This window comes from Dasypus novemcinctus, chromosome 3, assembly GCF_030445035.2.
Source record: "Dasypus novemcinctus isolate mDasNov1 chromosome 3, mDasNov1.1.hap2, whole genome shotgun sequence".
Taxonomy (NCBI): domain Eukaryota; kingdom Metazoa; phylum Chordata; class Mammalia; order Cingulata; family Dasypodidae; genus Dasypus; species Dasypus novemcinctus.
The window spans coordinates 123705330-123727952 of NC_080675.1; the positions used below are offsets into that span (position 1 = coordinate 123705330).

The 22623-nt window shown below is 41.4% G+C and overlaps 1 protein-coding gene and 1 long non-coding RNA gene across 2 annotated transcripts in view; one reads left to right on the forward strand and one right to left on the reverse strand.

The window, feature by feature from the left end:
- LOC131278005 (uncharacterized) overlaps nucleotides 1–22623 on the reverse strand; it is an 89701-nt gene that overhangs the window by 61897 nt on the left and 5181 nt on the right. The gene's annotated exons all lie outside the window — the stretch shown is intronic.
- The window catches only part of CYP19A1 (cytochrome P450 family 19 subfamily A member 1), a 33269-nt gene that overhangs the window by 6484 nt on the left and 4162 nt on the right, over nucleotides 1–22623 (forward strand). Inside the window, exons 3-7 of the mRNA XM_058294198.1 lie at nucleotides 9007–9161; nucleotides 13695–13871; nucleotides 16419–16533; nucleotides 19761–19875; nucleotides 20308–20470. Coding sequence (XP_058150181.1) covers nucleotides 9007–9161; nucleotides 13695–13871; nucleotides 16419–16533; nucleotides 19761–19875; nucleotides 20308–20470 — 725 coding nt within the window. The remainder of the gene's footprint in view (nucleotides 1–9006; nucleotides 9162–13694; nucleotides 13872–16418; nucleotides 16534–19760; nucleotides 19876–20307; nucleotides 20471–22623) is intronic.

Below are 22623 nucleotides of genomic sequence, written 5' to 3' on the forward strand. Positions count from 1 at the left end.
ATATTTACAATCCCTTGACAGAGCTTTATCCACAAACTAGAACTGAGCAGGGCAGTTTACTGATTTATTAGAGTTATCCATTCCGATACAGACTATTGCTCATAAGTAATTAAAAGCACTCCTGGAAAGTACATTACTTTTTTCAGGCCAAGATTACACACATCATTTCATAAATTAATGGGCTGTCCTTACAGCCCAATTCTTCGACCCAAATATCTGAAAGAAAAGGGCAGGGGATAAAAATGCATTATATCTCAATATATTTCAAAGTATCCAGTAATTTTATTTTGAATCTACAAAACACCTCAAGTTTCACCTAGGGTTTTTTCTGTTTCATGCAGTTTGATGGTGTAACACTTTTAAGAGTAGCTAAGTCAGGCCATGTTTACAGAAGTAGATAAGAATGGCTTTAGGTGGACATGTCATTCAATTAAGTTCATTGTGAAACACTCTAAAGCAGTGATCCTCGAAGTGGGAACTTGTTAGAAAGGCACATTCTTTAGCCCCACACCAGACTGACTAAATAAGAAACTCTATTGTTAGATTTTAATATTATTTTAACAAGCTCCCGGGTGATGCTGATATGCACTGGAAGTTGAGAACCAGTGCTCTAGTGACCAAGTCATAATTGCTCTTTGATTTTACTTCTGGCCTCCTGAGCTATGGTGAATTCATTATGTTCTTGATCTCATTGAAAATGTCAAGACTTTAGTCACATTTGCAACTCACTATGGCCTCAAAATTGTCCTGGAACTGATGGCCTTCGGGTTTGGGAAACTAGGACTTTCATTCTTGCTTTCCAGCCTTTCTCAGTTCAGGGTCTGCCTCTCCGTCACTGATTTCCCTTAGCAGACAGCTGAACTGACCCTCAGGATATTTATCCAAAAGCATATCTACCTGCCGCTGAGGGTCTAGAGCAGTAGTGCTTACCCTCGCTGCTTATTACAGTCATCTGGGGAGCTTTTACACACTCCAATGCCCAGGCTGCCCCCCAGAGTTTTAGGCCAGAATCTCTGGGGTTGGGATCCAGATATGTTTTTAAAACGCCAAGTGATTCCATTGTGCAGCCAAGAGTGAAAACCTCTGACCTACAAAGAGGGGAAAAGGAGGTAAGAGGCCTCCGGGGCAGGAGGGCCTTTCCCTGGCTTTAGCAGAAGCAGCTGAGCATGGTTGGAGTGGTTTTGTGTTCTTGTATTACCCTTAGCCTAGATAAGGTGGTGGAGGTATAAAACTAGAATTGGAGGGAAGAATGAATGGATTTGAGAAGGGACCAGGGTAACAAAACAGAAATTTCCCTTTGGGGCATCACAGGATAAATTCCCAAAGAGGGATTCTCATCTTAAAACCATTCCTGAAGAAAGGTCCTTGCTGCAGTGTGAGGTAGCATAAGAGGTAGCTTATCTTAATTAGGAAAGTGGTCTTCCAGATCCTGACTTAGTCCCATTCGGATTCACTATGGAGTTATGGACACAACCCATGCAGCTCTTCCAGTTCTTTGCCTGTCCTGTCCTCTCAGGCTTTTTTGTTGTTGTTGTTGGAGTCTTTGTGTTCTCCTTAATTGCCTCAGAGTCACTCAATTTTGTTGTTAAAGGCTAAGTTCCCCATGGAAATAGGACATGTTTGTCCCAATCTCCTTCGCTTGCCTGCTCTTCAAGTCCCTTCCAGAACTACCCGTACCTCTTGAAAAGACCCCACTGGACCTCAGAAAGCTTTTTCATTTTTATTTGAATAGTCTGTCAAATTTTTTCTTCATTTGAAAAGTTTGAAGTCTGTAGTCATTACAGCTGTGTAGAGATCACAGTCCAATTTTCAGGGCCTTTCCAACCAGCACAGTCCCCCAAGGGTAGGGGCTGAAGAACTTCAAGGGAGAGCATCAGGCATGAGTGCTACTGTGCTGCTGCCTAAACAACTAGGGGTGCAGGCAGTGAGTGGAAGAGCTGACCACGTGGGAAACTTGAGGTGAGCAGGCAAGAGAAGGGCTGATATTCTGCTGGTTTTGGCTAAGTTCTATCTTTGCACATCTGTTATAATCATGTATAAATTTACAAGGGATTCATTGATTTTTTCAACATACATTTATTGAGCATTTACAATTCAGTAAGGACTGGATAATCCTAATTTATAAGTCATTATTGGCTTTCCATTCATTGACTAAATAAATATTTATTGTGAACTTATTGTGTCCTAGGTATTGTTCTAGGCTCTGGAAATACAGTGGTGAACAAATCAGTCAAAAATCTCTATCTTCATGGAAAAAGATAATTTTTTTTTTAGATTTTATTTATTTATTTTTCTCCCCTCCCCCCCCCCACTCTGGTTGTCTGTTCTCTGAGTCTATTTGCTGCATCTTTTTCTTTTGTCCACTTCTGTTGTTGTCAGCGGCATGGGAATCTGTGTTTCTTTTTGTTGCGTCATCTTGTTGTGTCAGCTCTCCGTGTATGCGGCACCATTCCAGGGCAGGCTGCACTTTCTTTCATGCTGGGCGGCTCTCCTTACGGGGCACACTCCTGCGCGTGGGGCTCCCCTATGCGGGGGACACCCCTGTGTGGCAGGGCACTCCTTGCGCGCATCAGCACTGCGCATGGGCCAGCTCCACAAGGGTCAAGGAGGCCCGGGGTTTGAACCGCGGACCTCCCATGTGGTAAACAGATGCCCTAACCACTGAGCCAAGTCTGCTGCCAAGATATTCTTAATATACCAGCATACAGTATGAAATAAGTAAAGCATATAGTATGAAAGTATAATATCTAGACATCTCAGTTTTCCTGGAAGTGAGGGATTTCCCAGTTAGTGGGACTTTGGTACTAAAACTAGGACAGTCCTGGGCAAACCAGCATGGCTGGTCACATTTATTATCAGGCAGGTATGTTCTATATAGCAAGCTAAAGTAGGAATGTGTGGAGGAGGGTCATTTGCAGGGATGGGGTGCAATTTTAAATAGATGGTCAATGGAGGCTTCATTGAGAAGATGGCATTTGAATAAAAACCTGAAGGACATGAGAGAATAAACCATGCAAAGACCTGAAGAAAAAGCATTCCAGACTAGGAACAGCACATGCAAAGGCCCTGAGGTGGGAGCTTGCCTGAAATGTTCAAGGACGCTAATGTGGCTGAGTGGAAAAAATAGTGGAGATGAAATCAAGGAGGTAACAGGATATCTGAACATGCTGGATCTTGCAGGTCATTGTAACAGCTCTGGTTTTTACCTCACATGAGATGGGAAGCCACTGAGGAGCTCTGGGCAGAGAAGTGGCATATCTGACTCATTTGTGTTTCAGCAGTATTATTCTGACTGCTGTATTGAGAAGAGGTTGTAAGGGGACAACGGATGGAAGCAGACAGACCAATTGGAAAGTTACAGCAATAATCCAGGTGAGACGAAGGTGGCTGGACCATGTGGTGGCAGTCAATGTGATAAGGTAGGGGGTGTAATTCTGGAGATACTTTGAAGGTAAAGCCAACAGGACTTGCTGACAGACTGGAGAAAAAGAAAGGCAAAGTGTGAGAGAAAGAGAAGAGTCAAGGTGACGCCACAGTTTTTGCCTTGAACGCCCAGAAGAACGAGGATATCGTTACCTGAGAGAGGTGGAACAGGTTTGGAGTGGAGAGAAATTAGGGTTCATTTTAGACATGTCAGACTCGACATGTCTACTAGACATCCAGGTGGGAAATTGAGAATGGAGGAGGAATGAGCCTTGAGACCCTCCATCGTTACGTGGTCAGAAACTAGCAAAGGAGAATAAGAAGAAACTGCCAGACAGAAAAGGGGAAACCTGGAAGCCAAGCACAGAATACATATCAGAGAGGCAGGAATTGTCAACTCTGTCAAGTGAATAGACTGAGATTTGAGCATTGCATTTGGCAACAGGGAGGTCATGGGTGACTTTGACAAGAACAGTTTCAAGGGAGTGGTGGTGCTAAAAGTCTGGCCAGAGTTGAGGATGGGGAAAGATTTGGAGGCAGCAGGTATAGACCACTCTTCCAAGAAGTTTGCCATAAAGGATAAAGAGAAATGGAACAGTAGTTAAAATGGGATATGGGGTCAAAGGAGTTTTGTTTTTCAAGATAGGAGGAATTACAGCATGTATGTGGTAATAGGAATGACTAATTATAGAGAGTGTGATGGGGTCCAGGGGACAAGTGGAAGAGGGTTGGCCTTGAATAGGGATATGGAAGTTCATCCATGGTAACAGGAAAGAAGGATGAATATATGGAACCTGCAGAGGTTCTCTTCTAGTTGCTTCTATTTTTTCAGTAAAATAGAAAAGACAGTCTTCAGCTGAGACTGGGCAGAGAGGAAGCAGAACATGTGAGGAAACAGAGATGGGATATAATAGTGTTCTAAAGTGAGAAAGTGAATGGATTAGGGAAATGTGGTTAATTGCCAGCTATAGTTAGGGCCCACCTGATTTAAACTGAGACCAGTCAGTGTGCATGCATGCTGCTTGTGTTTTTCCCCAGTCCCATTCGGCTATCAGGTGCAAGCACAGAGTAAGTTAAGAGTTTAATTTATCCACAGTTGACAAAGTAAGGAGAGGGCCAAGGAAGGTAAGGAGGGTGGAAAACAAGTGATTTTAATGATTGACAATAAAATCTTCTTTCTCAGATCTGGAAGGTGCCTTCCTCCTTACCACCTAAAAGCTTGCTTCCTGTCAACTTTTTTTTTTTTTTGGCTAGACAATGGGTTTGCAATCTTTGGCAATGTCTTTTGACCTTCAGTCATGTTTACGGAAGAAGAATGACCCCAGTGATCAGACAACTTACACTCCCCACTGTCCCCACTGTGCTTAGAGACCCACCTGGTCTCTCCTCAGCAGTGAGAAATCTTAACTCTCCCAAACAGTATATCTTTTCCCTTGGCCAGTGTTACAGCCCCCTTCCCCTCCCCCCCCCCCCCCCCCCCCCCCAAGGGAATGAGGTCTTTCCTGTTGCCTAGAGCGCAGGAGGAGTTGAGGACCGGGATCCCTAGTTCTCTACCAACCTTCTCTTTTCCACTTTCCCTTTTACTCTTGTTAGAAAAATCCAACCTAGTTTTCATTAACGACCTGTTCTAAATTGGTCTTCTGCAGTCAGTCACGGTTTACTTACTGTGTGAATCCTTGCTGCTTTGTCTGCTCTGTCCCTCGCCAAGACTGTGCTTCTGACTCAAAATAGCTGAGATGTTGGCGCCCCCTGAAGGCCACTGATTTTAAAACTAACTCTGAGTTGGGTTTGTTTTCTGTTTGGGGTTTTTGTTTTCTTTTTATAATTGATTAACGATTCCTCAAAAGAAATAGACAATGCATATACAAAAGCTCTAGAGGTCAGAACAGAAAAATAAATTGTGTTCTGGTTGGCCTCTAAGTGCTCAAAATTGTTAGATTCGAGTTTGTGAACAGAGTATTTGAATTAATCTCTGAATTACAGAATGAAATGGGAAGGTAAGAAAGGCTAGAGTTTTCAAATCTATTAATAAGAATTCTGGTCCTTCCTATAGCATGATTTTTCTATATAGGAGCAAGTGTTAATGAAGGCAGCCACTCCAGCCCAGTTTGAGCCAGTGGCATGTAACATAGTAGCCACTCTCCATCCTTGAGATTACGTTTTCAGAAAACTCCCAGGGTAGAATTTGCAAATGAAAAAGATTCCAGTGGAGCTACAATGAATATAAGAAAATCTTATATACAAATATTAAGTTCACCAAAACTAAAAAGTAACAACAGCTAGAACAAAGATAACACAAATGATAATTTGTGTATCATGAATTTGCAGTATTGGGTACCATGCAGTTGCTTTCCATCTGCACACCAGAAAATGTTCAGGTTTTCACTCCCTCACAGTATCACGGAGACTTTTATAAACATATTTTCCTTTCTTGCAGTAATGTGAAGATTTTCTTTCTATTCCTCCACTCAAGTTTAGGCCCTAATTTTATGATCCCTGCCTCTGGATTCCACCCTGGTCCTGGGATAACTTCTAATACTGAGGTCAAAAAAGCTCTGGGGGATCTATATTTAACTGACCTAGCAGTACTGAGCAGTTTAGTTCCCAAGGCCAATGTCAAAGGTCGGATGGCTTTAGCTCTGTCTATGACAGAGTCCCACCAGGGCACACAGGGTAGGCAACTTTTATACATGGTCTGACTCCTGTGCTGTTAATACAGCTGAGATGTGAACTAGGAACAGCTTACAGCTGACTGCCTGGTCTTTCTTCATCTCTCTGCACAGTTGCACCACAGAAAACCTCTACTCCTCTGCGACTACTTGGCCTCGATTTTTAATTACCTGTCCCTTCTTGTTCTCGTTATCACCAGGAAAAATGACATATCCTAAAACGGAAATTTTTTGAAGTTGCAGAAAAATATATAAAGAGAAGTCAGTGTGCATATGCTTCCATTTTAGTAAGCAGATTTTTTTAAAAAGATTTATTTTATTTATTTCTCTCTCCTTCCCCCCTGTTGTCTGTTCTCTGTGCATTTGCTGTGTGTTCTTCTGAGTCTGCTTGCATTGTCAGGTGGCACCGGGAAACTGCATCTCTTTTTTGTTGCGTCATCTTGCTATGTCTACTCTCCATGCATGCGGTGCCATTCCTAGGTGGGCTGCGCTTTTTTTCATGTGGAGCAGATCTTCTTGTGGGCGCACTCCTTGCGCGTGGGGCTCCACTATGCACGGGCACCCCTGTGTGGCATGGCACTCCTTGTGCGCGGCAGCACTGCATATGGGCCAGCTTACCACATGGGTCAGGAGGCCCTGGGTATTGAACCCTGGACCCTCCATATGGTAGATGGACGCTCTATCGGTTGAGCCACGTCCACTTCCCAGTAAGCCGATTTTGTATTTAGCTGTGCTATTTACATATAAATGCAGTGAAGTAGGCCTTATAATATTAAGGGCGGGCTTGCGTGCCCCTCAGGTGAGCTGGATAAAGTCCTTTGTTAGCCTAGGGAGTCAGAGGGTGACAAATGAGAGCTGTGTGTGTGCCCGAGTGAGCCATACCATGTCTGCGGTGGTCCTACTGCATATTCAGTATCACAGAGATGGTTGAAGGTCTCATGCCTCAGGTATGGGGGCCCTTGCCTACTTTGGCTTCCTATATAAAAAGCCCTGCCTTGAGATGTGGCCTTTCTTTCCTCATTCATTCAACCTGATCATAACTATGCACCCCTCTGACTGAGGGTGTGAGGATTTGAATGCTTGTGCCTTTCTCACCCAGTTCCCTGCCTTGTATCCTGACTGAACTTTCTTCTGTACCCTTTAGATAAGTTCATCTCGTTTGATTTCTCCAAGTGGTGTATATATCTGGTCCTTCAGTCACTCTAAGCCTATGATATTGGCATTTATCAAAACAATGGTCACATAAACATGCACATGTTCTGCTCATTATTCATCTCTCTCTGCTGATAGTGAACACCATACCCATCTGTCCTCAAACACCCTCCTTCTTACTTCCCATGTAAAGTTGGCCATAGAGCTTTTTAGCTCCTGAATCTTTACCTTCCAGTTTCCTGACCCATAACCTTCATGGCAATAGCCATTCCTTTGCCCTCGACCAGGTAGCCTGCTTCCACCTGGGCCCTGTACTAACCTATTTTCCAACTTCAGTCCCTTTCCACTTTCTATAAGAAATTCAGTCACCCTCAGCATTTCTTAATTTTTCTCTAGATAGATGAAGAGTTTATATCACATACTTCACCGTTCTCAACTTCATAAATTCCCAACAGACATTCTTTTCTCCTAAAGTCCCTCTTCTTCTGGACTGTGAACCAGGAGCCCTCCGCCACGACCACCATAGAATTCTTACATACATGCCATTCATCCCAGCTCTTTCCACCTCTCCCTCCCCTCGTGCCACTTCCACCTGCCATCCAGAATCCACCTGCCACCACCATTTATCATGAAGAGAAACTTCTTCGTCCAATGACTGTAGGATAACAAAACATCTTAACAAAGTGAGTTTTTCCTACAATGGAATTCTGTACCACTGTCCTGAGAAGATACTATTCCCTTCACATGTGCAACCCCCTAGGACTTCTTCAGCTAGAATTTTATAATATTTTATAATTAGTGTCTCTTTGTACTTCAAAAATTAGACTGGGATATGGAGGAAATGGATGGGATGGGGAGAGACAGAAGTAGTTATGCTTTCCTTCCTAGCTTCACTCCTCTTTGGCAGCCAAAACTGGGCATGGAAGGAAAACAGTAGAGAAGGAGCTGGGATGTTCGAGGGAGCCTGGGTTACTGGCAAAGCCCACTGTTGTCATGCCAAGGGCTATCTAATGGCTCCCCACATCCTACGTCATGGAGAACCCTGTGACCCTGGAGACTTGATTAGCTTTCCTTGGAAAGAAGAGCCCCAAGATAGCTGCTGTTGCCACCAAAGTGAGCTTCCCTGGCACAGCCCAGGCAGCCAAGCCCAGGGTCAGAAATGGTACCCAAGAAAGCAACCTTCAAACCCAGACTGATAACCTCCTTGAGGGCCAGGCCGGCTTAGAGATGAGCAGTACTAGGCAGAATTGCTGGTTCCAAACTAGAGGAGAGTTCAGCAGTTCCAGCAACTGTAACTCCCAATTCGGAGGCTCACTCTTGCAGGGAGTGGCACTGTTGAGAGCGATGCCAGATGCTGCCTGAGAGACTGCAAGCGCTCATAGCTGTGGTAGTAGTAAGGGTCCACTTTTTAACTGCCTTGAACTCTGAACCCCAGTAGTGGGTAGTATTTTGGGTGATTTGGAGTTAGCAAACAGATGGAAATTAGGATGTATGTGTGTGTGTTTATGTGTGCATGTGTGCGTCTGACTGGCCATGCCATCCATCTTTCTATCTTTGGTGATGCTCAAACACGGAGTCAGTAGGTAGAAATGTTTCAGCTGAAGAAGGATGGTCTCATGCCAACAGAAGTGCTTATTCAACCTGAACACTAGAAATCATACATTTGGATCAACGTGCATTTGCTAAGGGAGCCTGGTAGTCAAAAGTGTCATCTGTTCTCCTGGCCCTTCAAAATCAATGCAAAGGTTTGCTTTCTTTTCAGGTCCTCAAGTATGTTCCACATAATGAAGCACAGTCACTACAGCTCCCGATTTGGTAGCAAACTTGGGTTGCAGTGCATTGGCATGCATGAAAATGGTATCATATTTAACAATAATCCAGCCATCTGGAAAGCAATTCGACCTTTCTTTATAAAAGGTAAGCAGGTACCTGGCTACATTCTGATCTTCTACCTATAAATGTGCCTTATTCTCAAAATCTTATTTTAAATTCTGCTGCTTCACAGTTTTAAGATAATATAAGAATAGCTAACATTCGTTTTGTTTACTACATTGTAGACACTGTTCTTAGCACTTAATATTTTAATCTCACAACTTCATGCAGTAAATACTCCTATCACCTACATTTTACAGACAAAAAAATCAAGACATGAAGAGGTTAAATAACTTGTCCAAGATTCCAACCTTAGTAAATGGGGGCCTGGGATACATCCCCAGATCCTGCATGTTTAATCACCACAAGTTCTTTCTTTCTGCTGGTACAAAAAGCAATTTTATGGAAGTGAAGAAGAGATGGAGTTCTTTACTTAGGGTCATTTCAATCAAGAATTTAGAGTATACATCATGTCTGATCTAAACAAGGCCAAATAATGCATTTGCTGAATCTTTGACAGCCCAGATGTTTTAGCAGAAAGCAATTTATGAAGGAAATTAAAGAATTTTAGAGTGGGAAGGACAGTATACGTTGTCTCATCCAGCCACTGAGTTTTGTAGTTGAGTAAATGAAGTGCTAAAGAGATTGTGATGTATGCCCAGGCAAGAGAGCTAGAAACGGAAGAACAGAGACCCAATCCCAAAGCGCATCTTATCCAGTGAGCACATACTATATGATGCTGAAATGAAGCTGCTAAGAGGTATACCTGACCGACCTTTGCCATTATCATCAAGGAAGAGAATCTTGCCCTGGAAACATTGTCAGTGATGGAATCTGGCACTAGATGGATCTTTGATCTGACTACAAACTGTACTCTGTACTCGTTAGCATGGCTGCTAAGGCAGGGAAAAGCTGTGTCTATCCCAGCTGACCACTGCTGTAGAGCTGAGCAACACCAAAACTGAGCACAGTTCTATTGTAGATGGCCCCACTGTATTACTTTGCTATTGCTGCCATACAAATTGCCACAAATTTAGTGGCTTAAAAGAACATATTTATTATTTTACAGTTCTGTACATCAAAAGTCTGACAGTGGCCTCCCTAGGCTAAAATCAAGGTGTTGGTGAGCTGTGTTCCTTTCTGGAGATACTAGGGAGAATCTATTTCCTTGACTTCTACAGCTGAATCCATTTCCTTGCCTCCTACAGCTTCTAAAGGCCATCTGTATTCCTTGGCTGGTGGTACTCTATCTCCAGCTTCAAAGCCAACAATGATAAGCCAAGTCCTTTTCACATCACATCTCTCTGACTCTTCCTTCCTCCCTCTATTATGTCTCTTTCTGACTCTGACCTCAGGGGGAAAAGGCTCTTCACTTTTAAGAATAGATACAATTAGGTTGGGTTCACCTGGATAATCGAAAATCTCCTCATCTTTTGATCCTTAACTTTAATTTATCTGAAAAGTCCCTTTTTCCATATAAAGTAACATATTCACAGGTTCTGGGGATTAGGACCTGGGCACAATTAGAGAGTTATTATTCTGCCTATCACTCAGGATAGAACAGAATAGATCAATTCCCTTATGCCTTACAAAATTGCAAAATCACTTAACAGAAAGTATATAGGACTCAGGGCTTTAGGTTGTGGGTTCAAGTCCCAGCTCCATCACTTACTAACTACATGACCTTGGGCAAGTTACTTAGCTCCTTATAGGAGCAATTAACCTGAACATACCATTATCCTTTATGTAAGAGCTCATAGAATTTTTAAGCTCATCCATTTGTTTAACAAACTACTATGTTCTCATCATGGAACTAGGTACCAAAAATACAAGGACCAAGAAAACATGGTCCATGCTCTTGAAGAACCTATAATGGGTGATGGGATGGCAGACTAATATGTCACAAAATATAGCATCAGGTGATGGGGTCATGCTAGAGTTGTGCACCTGAGTGCTGCAAAGCCCAAGCACAGAGGTCATCTAAAGCAGGGGTCAAGGGAGGCTTTTTAGAGGAGTTGATGCTTAAGATGAGATTTTCAAGAAGGTAAAAGCTATTTAAAGCAAGAAAGTGTGATAAGGAAAGGCATTCCAGGATGAAAGAATCAGATTTTCAAAGGAAGGGAGGGCAGATGAGCACAGCATGTGCAGGGAGCTATAAGCAGGCCCTGTGCCTGACTTGGATACACACAGGACTGAGCCTGAAGGGAAGGCAGGGCCAGATCACCGAAGATCCCTGTATTGAACCAAGGAGGGAAGCTCAAAAACTACCTCAAAAACTTTGGGGAATCACTAGTTATTTTAAGCAGAATGACATGAACATATTTGTGTTTTAGAAAAACCCCTCTGGCAGCAGTGAATAATCAACTGGAGGGAATCATGACTGTGAGCAGTGAAAATAGTTGAGAGCTACCAAAGTAATGCAGGACACAAAACTAAGGCCAGTAAAGTGGAGCACAGAGATACAAGAGTTGCTAAAAGAGTAGATTCAACAGTACTTGGAAATTAAATTAATCAAAAAGATTATCCCTATATATGGAAGATCAGATTTTATAATAGAAACACTACAAAAATGGACCCAAATTAATCACCAAAAATAGTGGGGTAATTACTTACTGAAAATGCTGACATTTTAAATAATGGGACTGTCCAGCATTTCTTGAGAGTTGGACTCCTTGGTTTTCCTGATAAAGTAGAAAGTTTGGTGTAAGTTTTTTTGTTTGTTTGCTTTGGGGTAGGGAGTACCGGGGCCAGGGATTGATCCTGGGACCTCATATGTGGGAAGCCAGCACTCATCCACTGAGCCACATCAGCTTCCCTGAGTTGGTTTTTCCATTTGTTTTGACGCTTGTTCATTTTTCTTCTTTTCAGGAGGTACCGGGAACCAAACCCGGGACCTGCCATGTGGGAGGCGGGAGCTCAACTGCTTGAGCCACATCCACTCCCTGGTATAAGTTTTGATAACTAAAATAATAAGGTGACTGTAAGCACTGACTTACTAGATGTGTCTGTGGAGAAAGATTTAAGTGCAGCTTAGGCAATGGCCATCTGGCAGGATGGAGAGAGGCGTGAGAAAGAGCAGGTGTTTCCTGCAACTGCCAAGAGAATTGTTAATATTGATGGAACTTGCTGATTACTTGCTCAGTTCTCTTTTGACCTGAACAGATTCAATAGCTTTTAGCACATTTTAAAATAAGATCATGTCTACATCATGTCTCTGTCTATAAGCCATGATACTACATTGTGTTTATATGTTTGAAATGTGGTTTCCAGCTCTTGGACAGAGAAGCCTGGAGAAAAACCACTCATGATAGTCAAAGTCACCCCTTCCACACAAAGGTCTGAGTCAAAAGGAATCATCTGTCCCACCTGCAGATATGGTAGTTACCCAAGATATGACATCCTGGCCCTTCATTTATGCAAAGTCCTTCTTACCGGGCAGAAAGTATGCTCCCAATCTCCCTTTTTATATAAATGGAAATCTTAAGAACCTAGGACCACTCCTTAGGCCTCCTCCTCTCTTATCTCCTTTGTCTGCTTTTAAGCCTGAGGGTTCTGCAGCTCAAATGATTATTGGGGGGGGGGGGGGGGGGGCGGAGAGGGGAGAGGGTAAGAGAGAGCATAGCCTAATGGAATTATGCCAAAAAGTTCCTCAGGATTTTTCATCTCCCTTCAAGGATTCTGACTTTATGGCAAATCTGAACAATACAAGTCATAAGAAAGAGAGACTGCTCCTAAAAGAAGCTTAAAGAAACTTAGAACAGAGAGATAGGAGGCACTTTAAGAGTACAGTTCTCACAAAAGACCATCTACGAGTCAGGCAGGGTGAGATTAGAACCATTTCACTGTAGCTGTTTTCATTTCATTCCTCTACTCTATAAATCTATACCAAGTGCCACCATGTTCTAAAGACTTAAAGTTCAAGGGTGATAAGAGGCCACCCTGGCCCTTAAAGAGTTCCCCATCCAATGGGGAAGATAGCTAAGCAAGCAAGGAGTACTTGGCTATCAGGCCTTTGGCTGAGGAAAATAAATCTAAAAGTAGTCTGAAAAAAAATTGAATTAATAAGAAGGGCACTTTTGGTGATTCATAAAGAACAGCATTTTATACATATGACCTACAATTAAACCAGGAAGCATCTTAGATCAAATACTTAGATCCAATTTGACCAGTTATGTAGTGATAAACTGTCACCTATTGAAACATAAAATAAATCTGACCCTGACCAAATCCAAATTATCTTTAGAGAGAAAGGTACACAATAAATATGAAAAATCACAGATCTGTGATTTATCACAAGTACTAAATGCTCCATTTGCAGTCTCATAGATGGTTTGCATGAAGAAAATAGATTTTTTAAAAATAACATTTACTCAATTTTAATCATAAAGGTAAATAATACTTATAGAAAATTGGGAGAAGACAGGGAGTATAGAGAAGAACATAAAAATGCCTGCCCAGTTTTTGGCTCAAACTTTGTGGATAGTTAAGCTTCAAACATAAAAAGTCAAAACAGCCTGATCGTTTGTGTGCATGTGCCCTGGAATTGGCAGTGGCTCACTCTTGATGTTTACCTTTCAGCCTTGTCTGGCCCGGGCCTTGTGCGGATGGTGACAGTTTGTGTTGACTCCATCCTTACGCATCTGGACAGGCTGGAGGAGGTCACCAGTGAGGCGGGCTGTGTCAACGTGCTGACCCTCATGCGCCGCATCATGCTGGACACCTCCAACATGCTCTTTTTGGGGATCCCCTTGGATGGTACTGGCATTTTCACTCTCATGATTTGATATTCTATCCTTTATTAAAGAAGGGGGCTGTGTATACATGGCTCTTGTTTAAACATTTCTTTCTTTCTAAGTATTCCTACAGGATTTTTCCTAGTGTCTTACTCTTTTGTTCACTTACAAGATAAAAATTTCCATAAAGTAGAGACTATCTTCTATTTCTTTGACTCTTTCCTCACTGCTCTAAGAAACAGGGTTCTATGTACAGCAGAAACCTAACAAACGTGATCACGTGATCAGTTCATTCGGTCATTAATATATCCTGCCACCAATCAAACTGATAAATTCCATCATTTCCAATCATTTTTTTGGACGTGACATACACATATACACATACATATGTACTCCTCCCTCTAAAGCTGCTAATTTTGAAACTTTGACTCTAACCATATGATCATAATGGTACAGCTGCTGCTGGTGGTGATAGAAATGATAATGCTCAGTACATAGTATCTATTATGTGCCAAGCAGGAAAAAAAGTGCCTCACCTACAGTTTCTCAATTAATATTCACAGTAACTCAGACAACTGGCTACTTTTCTCACCATACCACAGAACTGAATATGAAAACACACATACCCACCTCCACTACCATCAAAAACAAACATCAACCATTTGGATTAATTCCATTCTGCTGTTGACATTATGTCCAGTTTAACATAATTATTCCCAACTTAATTTTGAGCAAAGTTTGTTGATTCATACATTCGTTCAACAAATATTTATTGATAACCTATTTATCCAAGGCACTGTTCTAGGTTCTATAGATAAAGCAGGGAACAAGACATAAAGTTCTTGCCTTCAAGGAGCTTACATTCCAATGGGGGATATGGACAGTAAACAAATAAGTGCATATCATTACATTAGGCAATAATAAGTGCCTCAAAGGAAAAACAGCAGAGTCAGGTGACAGAAAGCAGAAAGGGCAGTGGAATAGCCATGGCTATTACAGAGACAGTGTCAGGAAAGTCCTCTGTTTAAATGAGGCCTAAATGAAGTGAGCCTGTGAGTCATGCACAGATCTGGGAGAAGAACACTCCACACAGAGGGACAAAGCATAATTTTAATACTTGCCCAACTAGCTGCCTGATTTACCATGTTTGGGAAAATTAGGGCCCAAACTATACCTTTCTCCATTCCAGCATTCTCAGCCTCCACCTCCCCTGTTCTTTAACTACTACAAGAGCCATAGAAACCTCATTTGATTGTCATTTGGATGGGAGCCTCCATTCACTCAGGGAATTTTCAATCACACTCTCTCACCTAATCTTTCAGGCAGGAATTCTGTTCCCAGCTTGCCTGTACTACACATCTCTCTCCTAAAGTTAGGCAGTCACATATTTTAGAAGTTTCTTGCTCCTAGTTCTTGTTCTCAGTTATTAGGGAGGATCATGTTAAAGGAACTGCAAATCTCTCCATTATCTTATGTGAAGCTAATGAAGCCAGAAAACCTGCACAATCCAGACAAAGATATGTCCATTTTCCTTCTTTTCACCAGGTACCTGTCCCTGTCAAACTCCCAATTTGCCTGACAGAGCCAATGCAACAGAGGAAAGGATGCCACCTTGAGGCTGGATAGGCCAGGCTCCCAGCCTGTCACATTGGCTGGCTGGTGTTGAGCAAGGTTCTTAATTTCTCTAAACTGAAGTTTCTTTCGTCTGCAAAATGATAACACTATGTCTCCTCTGACAAGATCGTGAGGATTAAATGAATTCTTCTTTGTAAAGCACCAAGCACAGTAGCTGGTATTTAGCAGTATAAAGACAAATTTTTCCTTTCCCATTTTTGTATTGATCCAGTTTAACTAGAGAAAAGCAGGGGTTTTCTTTCTTTTCGCATTCCATTTAATTAAGGAACACTGATTAAGAGCTGACAATGCACAAAGTGCAGGACCAGGCATTAAAGTTACTAAGAGGAATTCTACATTCTGGGCTGAAAATAAGTAAGTGAAAGCTATGTGATGAGTGCTGTGGGGTAAAAACAAAGTGAATAAAGTACTATGAGATAAAAATACAATCAGGACTGTATTAATTAGATGTTACTCTGCATATATTGTCCATTTAATGGTTCTGCTTACCCAACACCAAATGATGTGAAAGTGTAGTTATTAGTTATCCAACAGCATAACTGTTAGATAGCTCTACCCAGGGGACAGAGCTGAGGCCGTAACAGCCATAATTACTAATCCCCAGCTTATTCTCCACTGTCCAGAACAAGAGGAGGAAGTTGGAGGCTCGGCCAGAGGAGGGCATGTGAGTTTCTAGGCTATGCTGCAAACACAAAGTTTACATTTGGCAACCTCTGGTTAATTTGGCCAAGTTAGGTGCCAAGTAGAATAAATTATTGCTGGATTGTCCAGGAACAGCCATGTGGCTGAAACACCCATTGAAGGTGGAACCTCGCCCAGGTTAGAGCCCATACTGGTACCAGAATCTACAGGGAATCTTCTCTGTTCCGAGCACCGTTCTTAGACTCAACATTTTGCTCAACTGCTCCAATCTCTTTTTTTCTTTTTTTCACAGAAACTGCCATCGTGGTTAAAATCCAGGGTTATTTTAATGCATGGCAAGCTCTCCTTCTCAAACCAGACATTTTCTTTAAGATTTCTTGGCTATACAAAAAGTACGAAAAGTCTGTGTAAGTAACACAAGTTTGAAAGATTTGTAAGTGAGCCTGGATTGTTTTTCCACTGTCTTTGCTATTGCTGGCCTCTTCAATAAGATTTTTGCTCTCTGAAGCCTGCAAGGGAACTGCTACCAAGCTGATGAAACTCTTCTTACAGCAATTTGGCTACATGCAGCTAGGCCAAAGAGTAAAAGACGCCTTTGGCTGGGGCAGTTTCTCAGCAAGGGGGCCAAGTGTGTGGTCTGAGAGCTGCGTCTGGAACTAGGACACTGCATTATATTATATTGTGAATTGAAAACAAGGGTTGGCCAACCCTATCATTATTATCTCTCAAAATCCTCTATGCATCTCTGGAAAAATAGAAACACAGAATCAACTTACGTTGTGCTTCTCTAAATGAATTTAACATAATTCAACTTGTAGGAATTTATGGTAGTCCCCCAAAATTTTTTCATAGTGAATTAAGTCTTTAATAAAATGTTTAATTTTTTTTTTTTTTTTTTTTTTGTTATCCATCTTGTACCTTTGGGGAACCTTGAAGCTGTCATTAAATGGCTTCATTTACTCTTAGGCTAGTCCAGCAAAAAACTGACAAATGCCCAAAAGCCTATAGGCTAATCAATGAGTTTTGAGAGTACCAGTGGCCAGCCACTAAACAATGTCACCTCTAACCATCAGTGGAAAGCCCATAGGATCTCGAAGCAGACAGATCTGGTTTGTATCCTGCCTCCATCACTTGGTAACTAAATGGTCTTGGGAAGTTACATAAAATAAATTATAACCTACTTTCCAGAGTGGAAGTACAGGTTAATGAGATCCACATATGTGGAGCAATTGGTATAGAGCATGGCACATAGTAGGCACTGAATATGTTAGTTCTTCCCTTCCCTATGCTTCTATCTTCCCCAGATGTCCTTCACTATTCTAAAAGCTCCATCTCTAAAAAGTCTCTTCATTTTACCCAGTTTGCAGACTTTTCAATTTAGTAATACAAGTTTCTAGGGAGGAAGCCAACTTGAGTCTGCTTCGTATGCTCTTGTGTGGTTGATGCGTTATTAGGTGGATGATTTGGTTACTTGGTTTTTTGGACCTTTCATTTAGTTTCCATTATAGCTTACTGTGGCTAACTTAACTCAATTAGAGGAAGGATTCATTTCTTTAGTGCGATCAAATTTGGTGGCGGCATTCTGAAGAGTCTCAATGTGCAAGCCTTGGTCATTAAATTAGCCTTGGTCTTAGCCAGATGACCAACAGAAACTTATTGAATGAGACTGTACAACAGTTTCTCCTAGGTTTCTGCAGAAATTAGCTCGGCTTCATCCCCTCTCAATATAATATTTGTCAATGGTTAATTGACAAATATACTAGTTTATGTACTAGTTTGTATCTCCCACATCCTAGAACAATAAAGATCTAGAGAAATAATTTCATCTTCTCTACTTGTGCCCTTGTAGGAATGTCAATACTTTCCAAAAATCCTTATGGAAAGGATTCTGGGACATCTACCCCCACCTCTATTTATTCAATTTTATATTTTTACCTCCTTCAATATACAGTATTATTTTTTATTTTTCATTTTGGCAAGTGTAAGTCTTTTCAGCCACATATAATATCTTAAATAGGCACTTGTGAGCTGAGCTGGTAACCTAACCATCACTGTTTTTTGTGCCAAAAGCACTCAGAATTCCCAACAGACTCACAGATGCACGTTAGTAATATATATTTGTAAATCAGAGACTTCCTATTCCCTGAGAACTGTCAAATCCTCAGTCTCGAAGGGCAAATAAATTCAGAATCATACATGTGTGTAGGATCAGCACCTAGCTTGAATGGGAGGGATAGCATCGTGCATTCACAGGGTCCTCATGTAAACCCTTGGATTCCGGCTCAGGAAGGAGACAGATGCTCAGTCATGGCTGCAGTTCCATCAAGGGACCCTCTATGAACTCGGAGTCTGGGGGCATTCCAACACCTCCTAAACCATTTTGGGGCCACTGCTCAGGCAGCAATGTTAAGGCCATTCTCAGGCCTCCAGGAAGTAAGCACCAAAGGCCACCAACTGAGTAAATATCTGTTCCTTATACACTGTAGATGCTCAACAAATATTTGCTGAATGAATGGATGGATGGATGAATGGATATGAATATATCCCATATACATGAGGATGTGTGTGTCTGTAGACACACTCACAGAGATACATGACACATGGCATCCTTATTTAGAATTACACAATTACTAGCCTGAAGAATACATCTTCCCTGAGATGCCCAAAAGAAACTTTTAAAAAAGGATGGGGGAAGGACTCTAACAAAAGGAAACATAGAGGCTATTTATGTCACATCAACAGTGTGTAGATGACCATGTTAATAAGAATTTGAAAGAAAAAGTCATTATGTATTTAATGTAATACAAAATATGGTTCACTGGAATCAGGGAGAAAGATACTTAGACATGAACACATACATGTAAAGCCAGAGATGAGAATAACAGAAACTGGATCTTAAATGGCCTTATTGTTCTTCTAGTCTGATCCCTTCACTTTAAAAGAAAATCAAGGCTCAGAGACTTAAACTAGATCACTAAGAAAGAGAATAACGAGGACTAGAACCTGACCTTCTCTCCAAGGGGCTCTTTCCTCAGCTACACTGTCAAAATCCATGCACATCTTTATCTTCATGCAGCCAGTCATTGATTCAACAAATGTTAACTCAAAGTGTTTACTATGTGGTAGAAACTGCAGGGTACAAGAATAAATATCGAGAATAATACATGGTCAATGCCCTTGAGTTTACTGTCTAGAAAAGGAAGCTCAAATTCAATAGTCTTCAGGGACAGGCAATTAAAAGAGGGTAGGGTGGATATAAGACAATAGGAAATGGAGATAACTGTGGCAAACTGGCGAGTGTGTGCTCCCACAAAAGGCATTCATGGGTTTTTAAAATTTTGCTTCTCAATTGCTAAACAATCAGGAAACATGGTTGGATTTAGCCTTTTGGTACCAGTTTTTAACACTTAACTAGAGGTCACAGCTTTGATTTTACTACCAGTACCTAGAAATTTTAGCTCACGTGGTTCCTTAACCTGAAGTATAATAGGTATGTAATTTAAATGTATAAATAAAGCATAAATTCATTCATTTATGAGCTCTAATGGCTTCAATTAAAGAGTTGACAAATGAATCTGTTTTGCTAAATGTCTAAAGCGAGTACCAATAAAGTATAGTTTGACTTTTTTTCCAGCAAGGATTTGAAAGATGCTATAGAAATTCTAATAGAAGAAAAAAGAAACAGGATTTCCACAGCAGAGAAACTAGAAGACTGTATGGATTTTGCCACTCAGTTGATTTTTGCCGAGGTACCGACCTGAACTAATCATTACTCCCATATAACATATGTGTGTGACTCTATGTGCATATATATGTGTATATCCCTCTTGTAATTGTTGCATATTTCTGCTTTTAAGTATTTCCTCTGGTGCTATGATACCCAATCCAGATAGCCCACACATTAGACATTCTAGCAATACTGACCTTTAAAACTGAAACTACTCTATGTCTATATAATACAAAACATGACAACAGCAGAGGGGGGAGACACTAAATACAGAGATAATGGTTAACTATTCAGTTTGCAGCTGAACACTGGAAAATTCCCAGTCAATTACAGGGACATGTAATTTCTATGATTTTGTTTTGCTGAGGTTGTTGATCCTTGAGTGTTACCTCCCCTACTTTTTTGAAACTTTTATTCACTTTTCCAATATTTCTCCCCTCTTTGGATTGTTCAGAAACATGGTGACCTGACAAAAGAGAATGTGAACCAGTGCATATTAGAAATGCTGATCGCAGCACCTGACACCATGTCAGTCTCTGTGTTCTTCATGCTATTTCTCATTGCAAAGCACCCTAAGGTTGAGGAAGCAATAATGAAGGAAATCCAGACTGTTGTTGGTAAGAATTTATGAAATAAATAACAGACCTAAAAATAACAATTCTTTCTGAATGCCAGTTTCTTATGTCCTAAAAAATCTGGTGTCAAACATAAAATCTCATAAGAGAACAATAGATTATAGAGAACAGTTCTCTCAGAGAATATAGTAAGTCATTTTGTCACACTTTGATCATACCACATAGGTTGAAACTATATTTCTTCCTGTGTTTTTTGAATTATAAAAATAATATATACTCATTGAAAAAATTTAAATAATAAGCTTTACATAGCAGAAAATGACATCTCAATTCCTTCCACTTCCCTCCCCAGCCTCATTCCTACTCCTCTGGGCTAACCACTGTTAAAAGTTTGCTTTGTTTTCCTCAAGACCCTTTTCTGTGTGCACACTAAACAGTACTTGCCTGTTTTTAAAAAATGTGGGGTCATGTACAATTTTCTGCCTATCTTATCAGTTTAAAAAGGCTTTTATGGGTCCACCCAGGAAAATTACTATCATTCAGAGCAGTGTTTCTGACTTTCAAGCAGTACATTCACAAATGCACATCCAGTTGGTAGCAGAAGAGGCAAAGGGGAATGATGAGTTTCCCTCTCCCCTCCAAATCCAGTATGCTCGCTCATTCTTCCCAGTCGCCATCTCCCCTAGGGGAGCCACTAGGGTCCACTCAGCTTTCCCCCTAATGCTACCTCTTCCCTGCTCTGCTTCTGCCACCTCAACCTTCCTGCCCCACCCCCACACGTCATTCTGCCAACAGCACCCAGACATCACCACTCTTCCATTAAAATGTTGCCACATTCGTTAAAAAATTAGAATTGCTCTCTGGGAGAAAACAGAATATTCCTTCGAATTTTGAAATTTTGAAATTTCCTTCACATGGGTAATCATTTTAGGAACACATTTCATACACATGGAAGAGAAAGCATTACTGATGTAGACTTCTATCTCTTAACCTTACACAGTCCCTGTGAAACAAGTTATTTGGTTGTGGAAGGACATCATTTTTAAAAAATAATTTGAGTGCTGCTTGAAATTATTGATAATAAGGAGAAATTTCAATGGAGTGGAGAGAGAGAGAATGAAGATGGAGTTCAGGGAATAAGAGGGAATGTTGCTTTTGAGACAATTAGTCCTTAATACAATTTTAATACACTTTCCTTGAGAGGTGAAAAGTGTTTATATCCTTTGATATTCCCCTAAAACTTCAACAGGCCTCTGTAAACATGGAAAAACCACAGAGCCATTCAGACTTAGGAGCTCCCTGTCTCCCCCCAGATACAGAGACACAGTAACTACTTCCTAGCAAATGCCTCTGGCTATCTTCTCCATCACTTCCTCTTCTACCTCCCACCCCGGATAGCCACACCCCATTAGACCCTTGGGTGTGCAAAAAGTAGTGTGGGGGGAGGGAGAGGGCTGTCAAGAGTTCTCTGACCAAACTTCAAGAGGCTTTCTTCACTGAAAAGCTATAAAACTAAGTAGAACTCTTCTGAATGATGATTCAGGAGAATGATGGGGCTGCCTCAGGACACTGAGTCATTTTTGATTCTGCAAAAGCAGCAGCCCATTTGAGAATGCGCTGAAGCTTTGTCAAGTCTGGGAGGAAGTAATCTGAGCCTCTTTGACCAGTGCCAGGCCAATCTGAGACATTGGGGTATCTGTCACGCCCCAGCTCACCTGAGGCTGATGGCTGATCTGAGGCACCCATTTCATCCTGGTGAGGAGAGGGAAGTTCTAGCACCTCTCCCTCAAAGGATTGTTCTTGAGGAGGTGAGAAGGGACTGTTAGTGACCTGCTGTGGGCAGATGACAACAGAGGTAACTAGGAAAGAAAATTTCATTGAAAACAATTAAATTCACATCTCACTCTAAGCAGGCCCAGCCTAGACATCCACTGCCGGGATGTTTGTGGTGCTAATTTTACTCACAAGTCAAGAGAGGGAATGAATGGCCCCTTTAATGTAGAATAGAGGACAATAACTCAAATACTCCAAGGCCAGTCTGTCAATTTCAGCCCATCGTGGCCACATGAGAATATGGGCCTGATAAAGCCAGATTTTCTGGTTCTTCAGGAAATCCCAACTTTTCTATGGAATCCTCATTTTTAAGATAAATGGCTTTACATTTCAATTTTTAAAAAACACTCTGTGAACCTAAC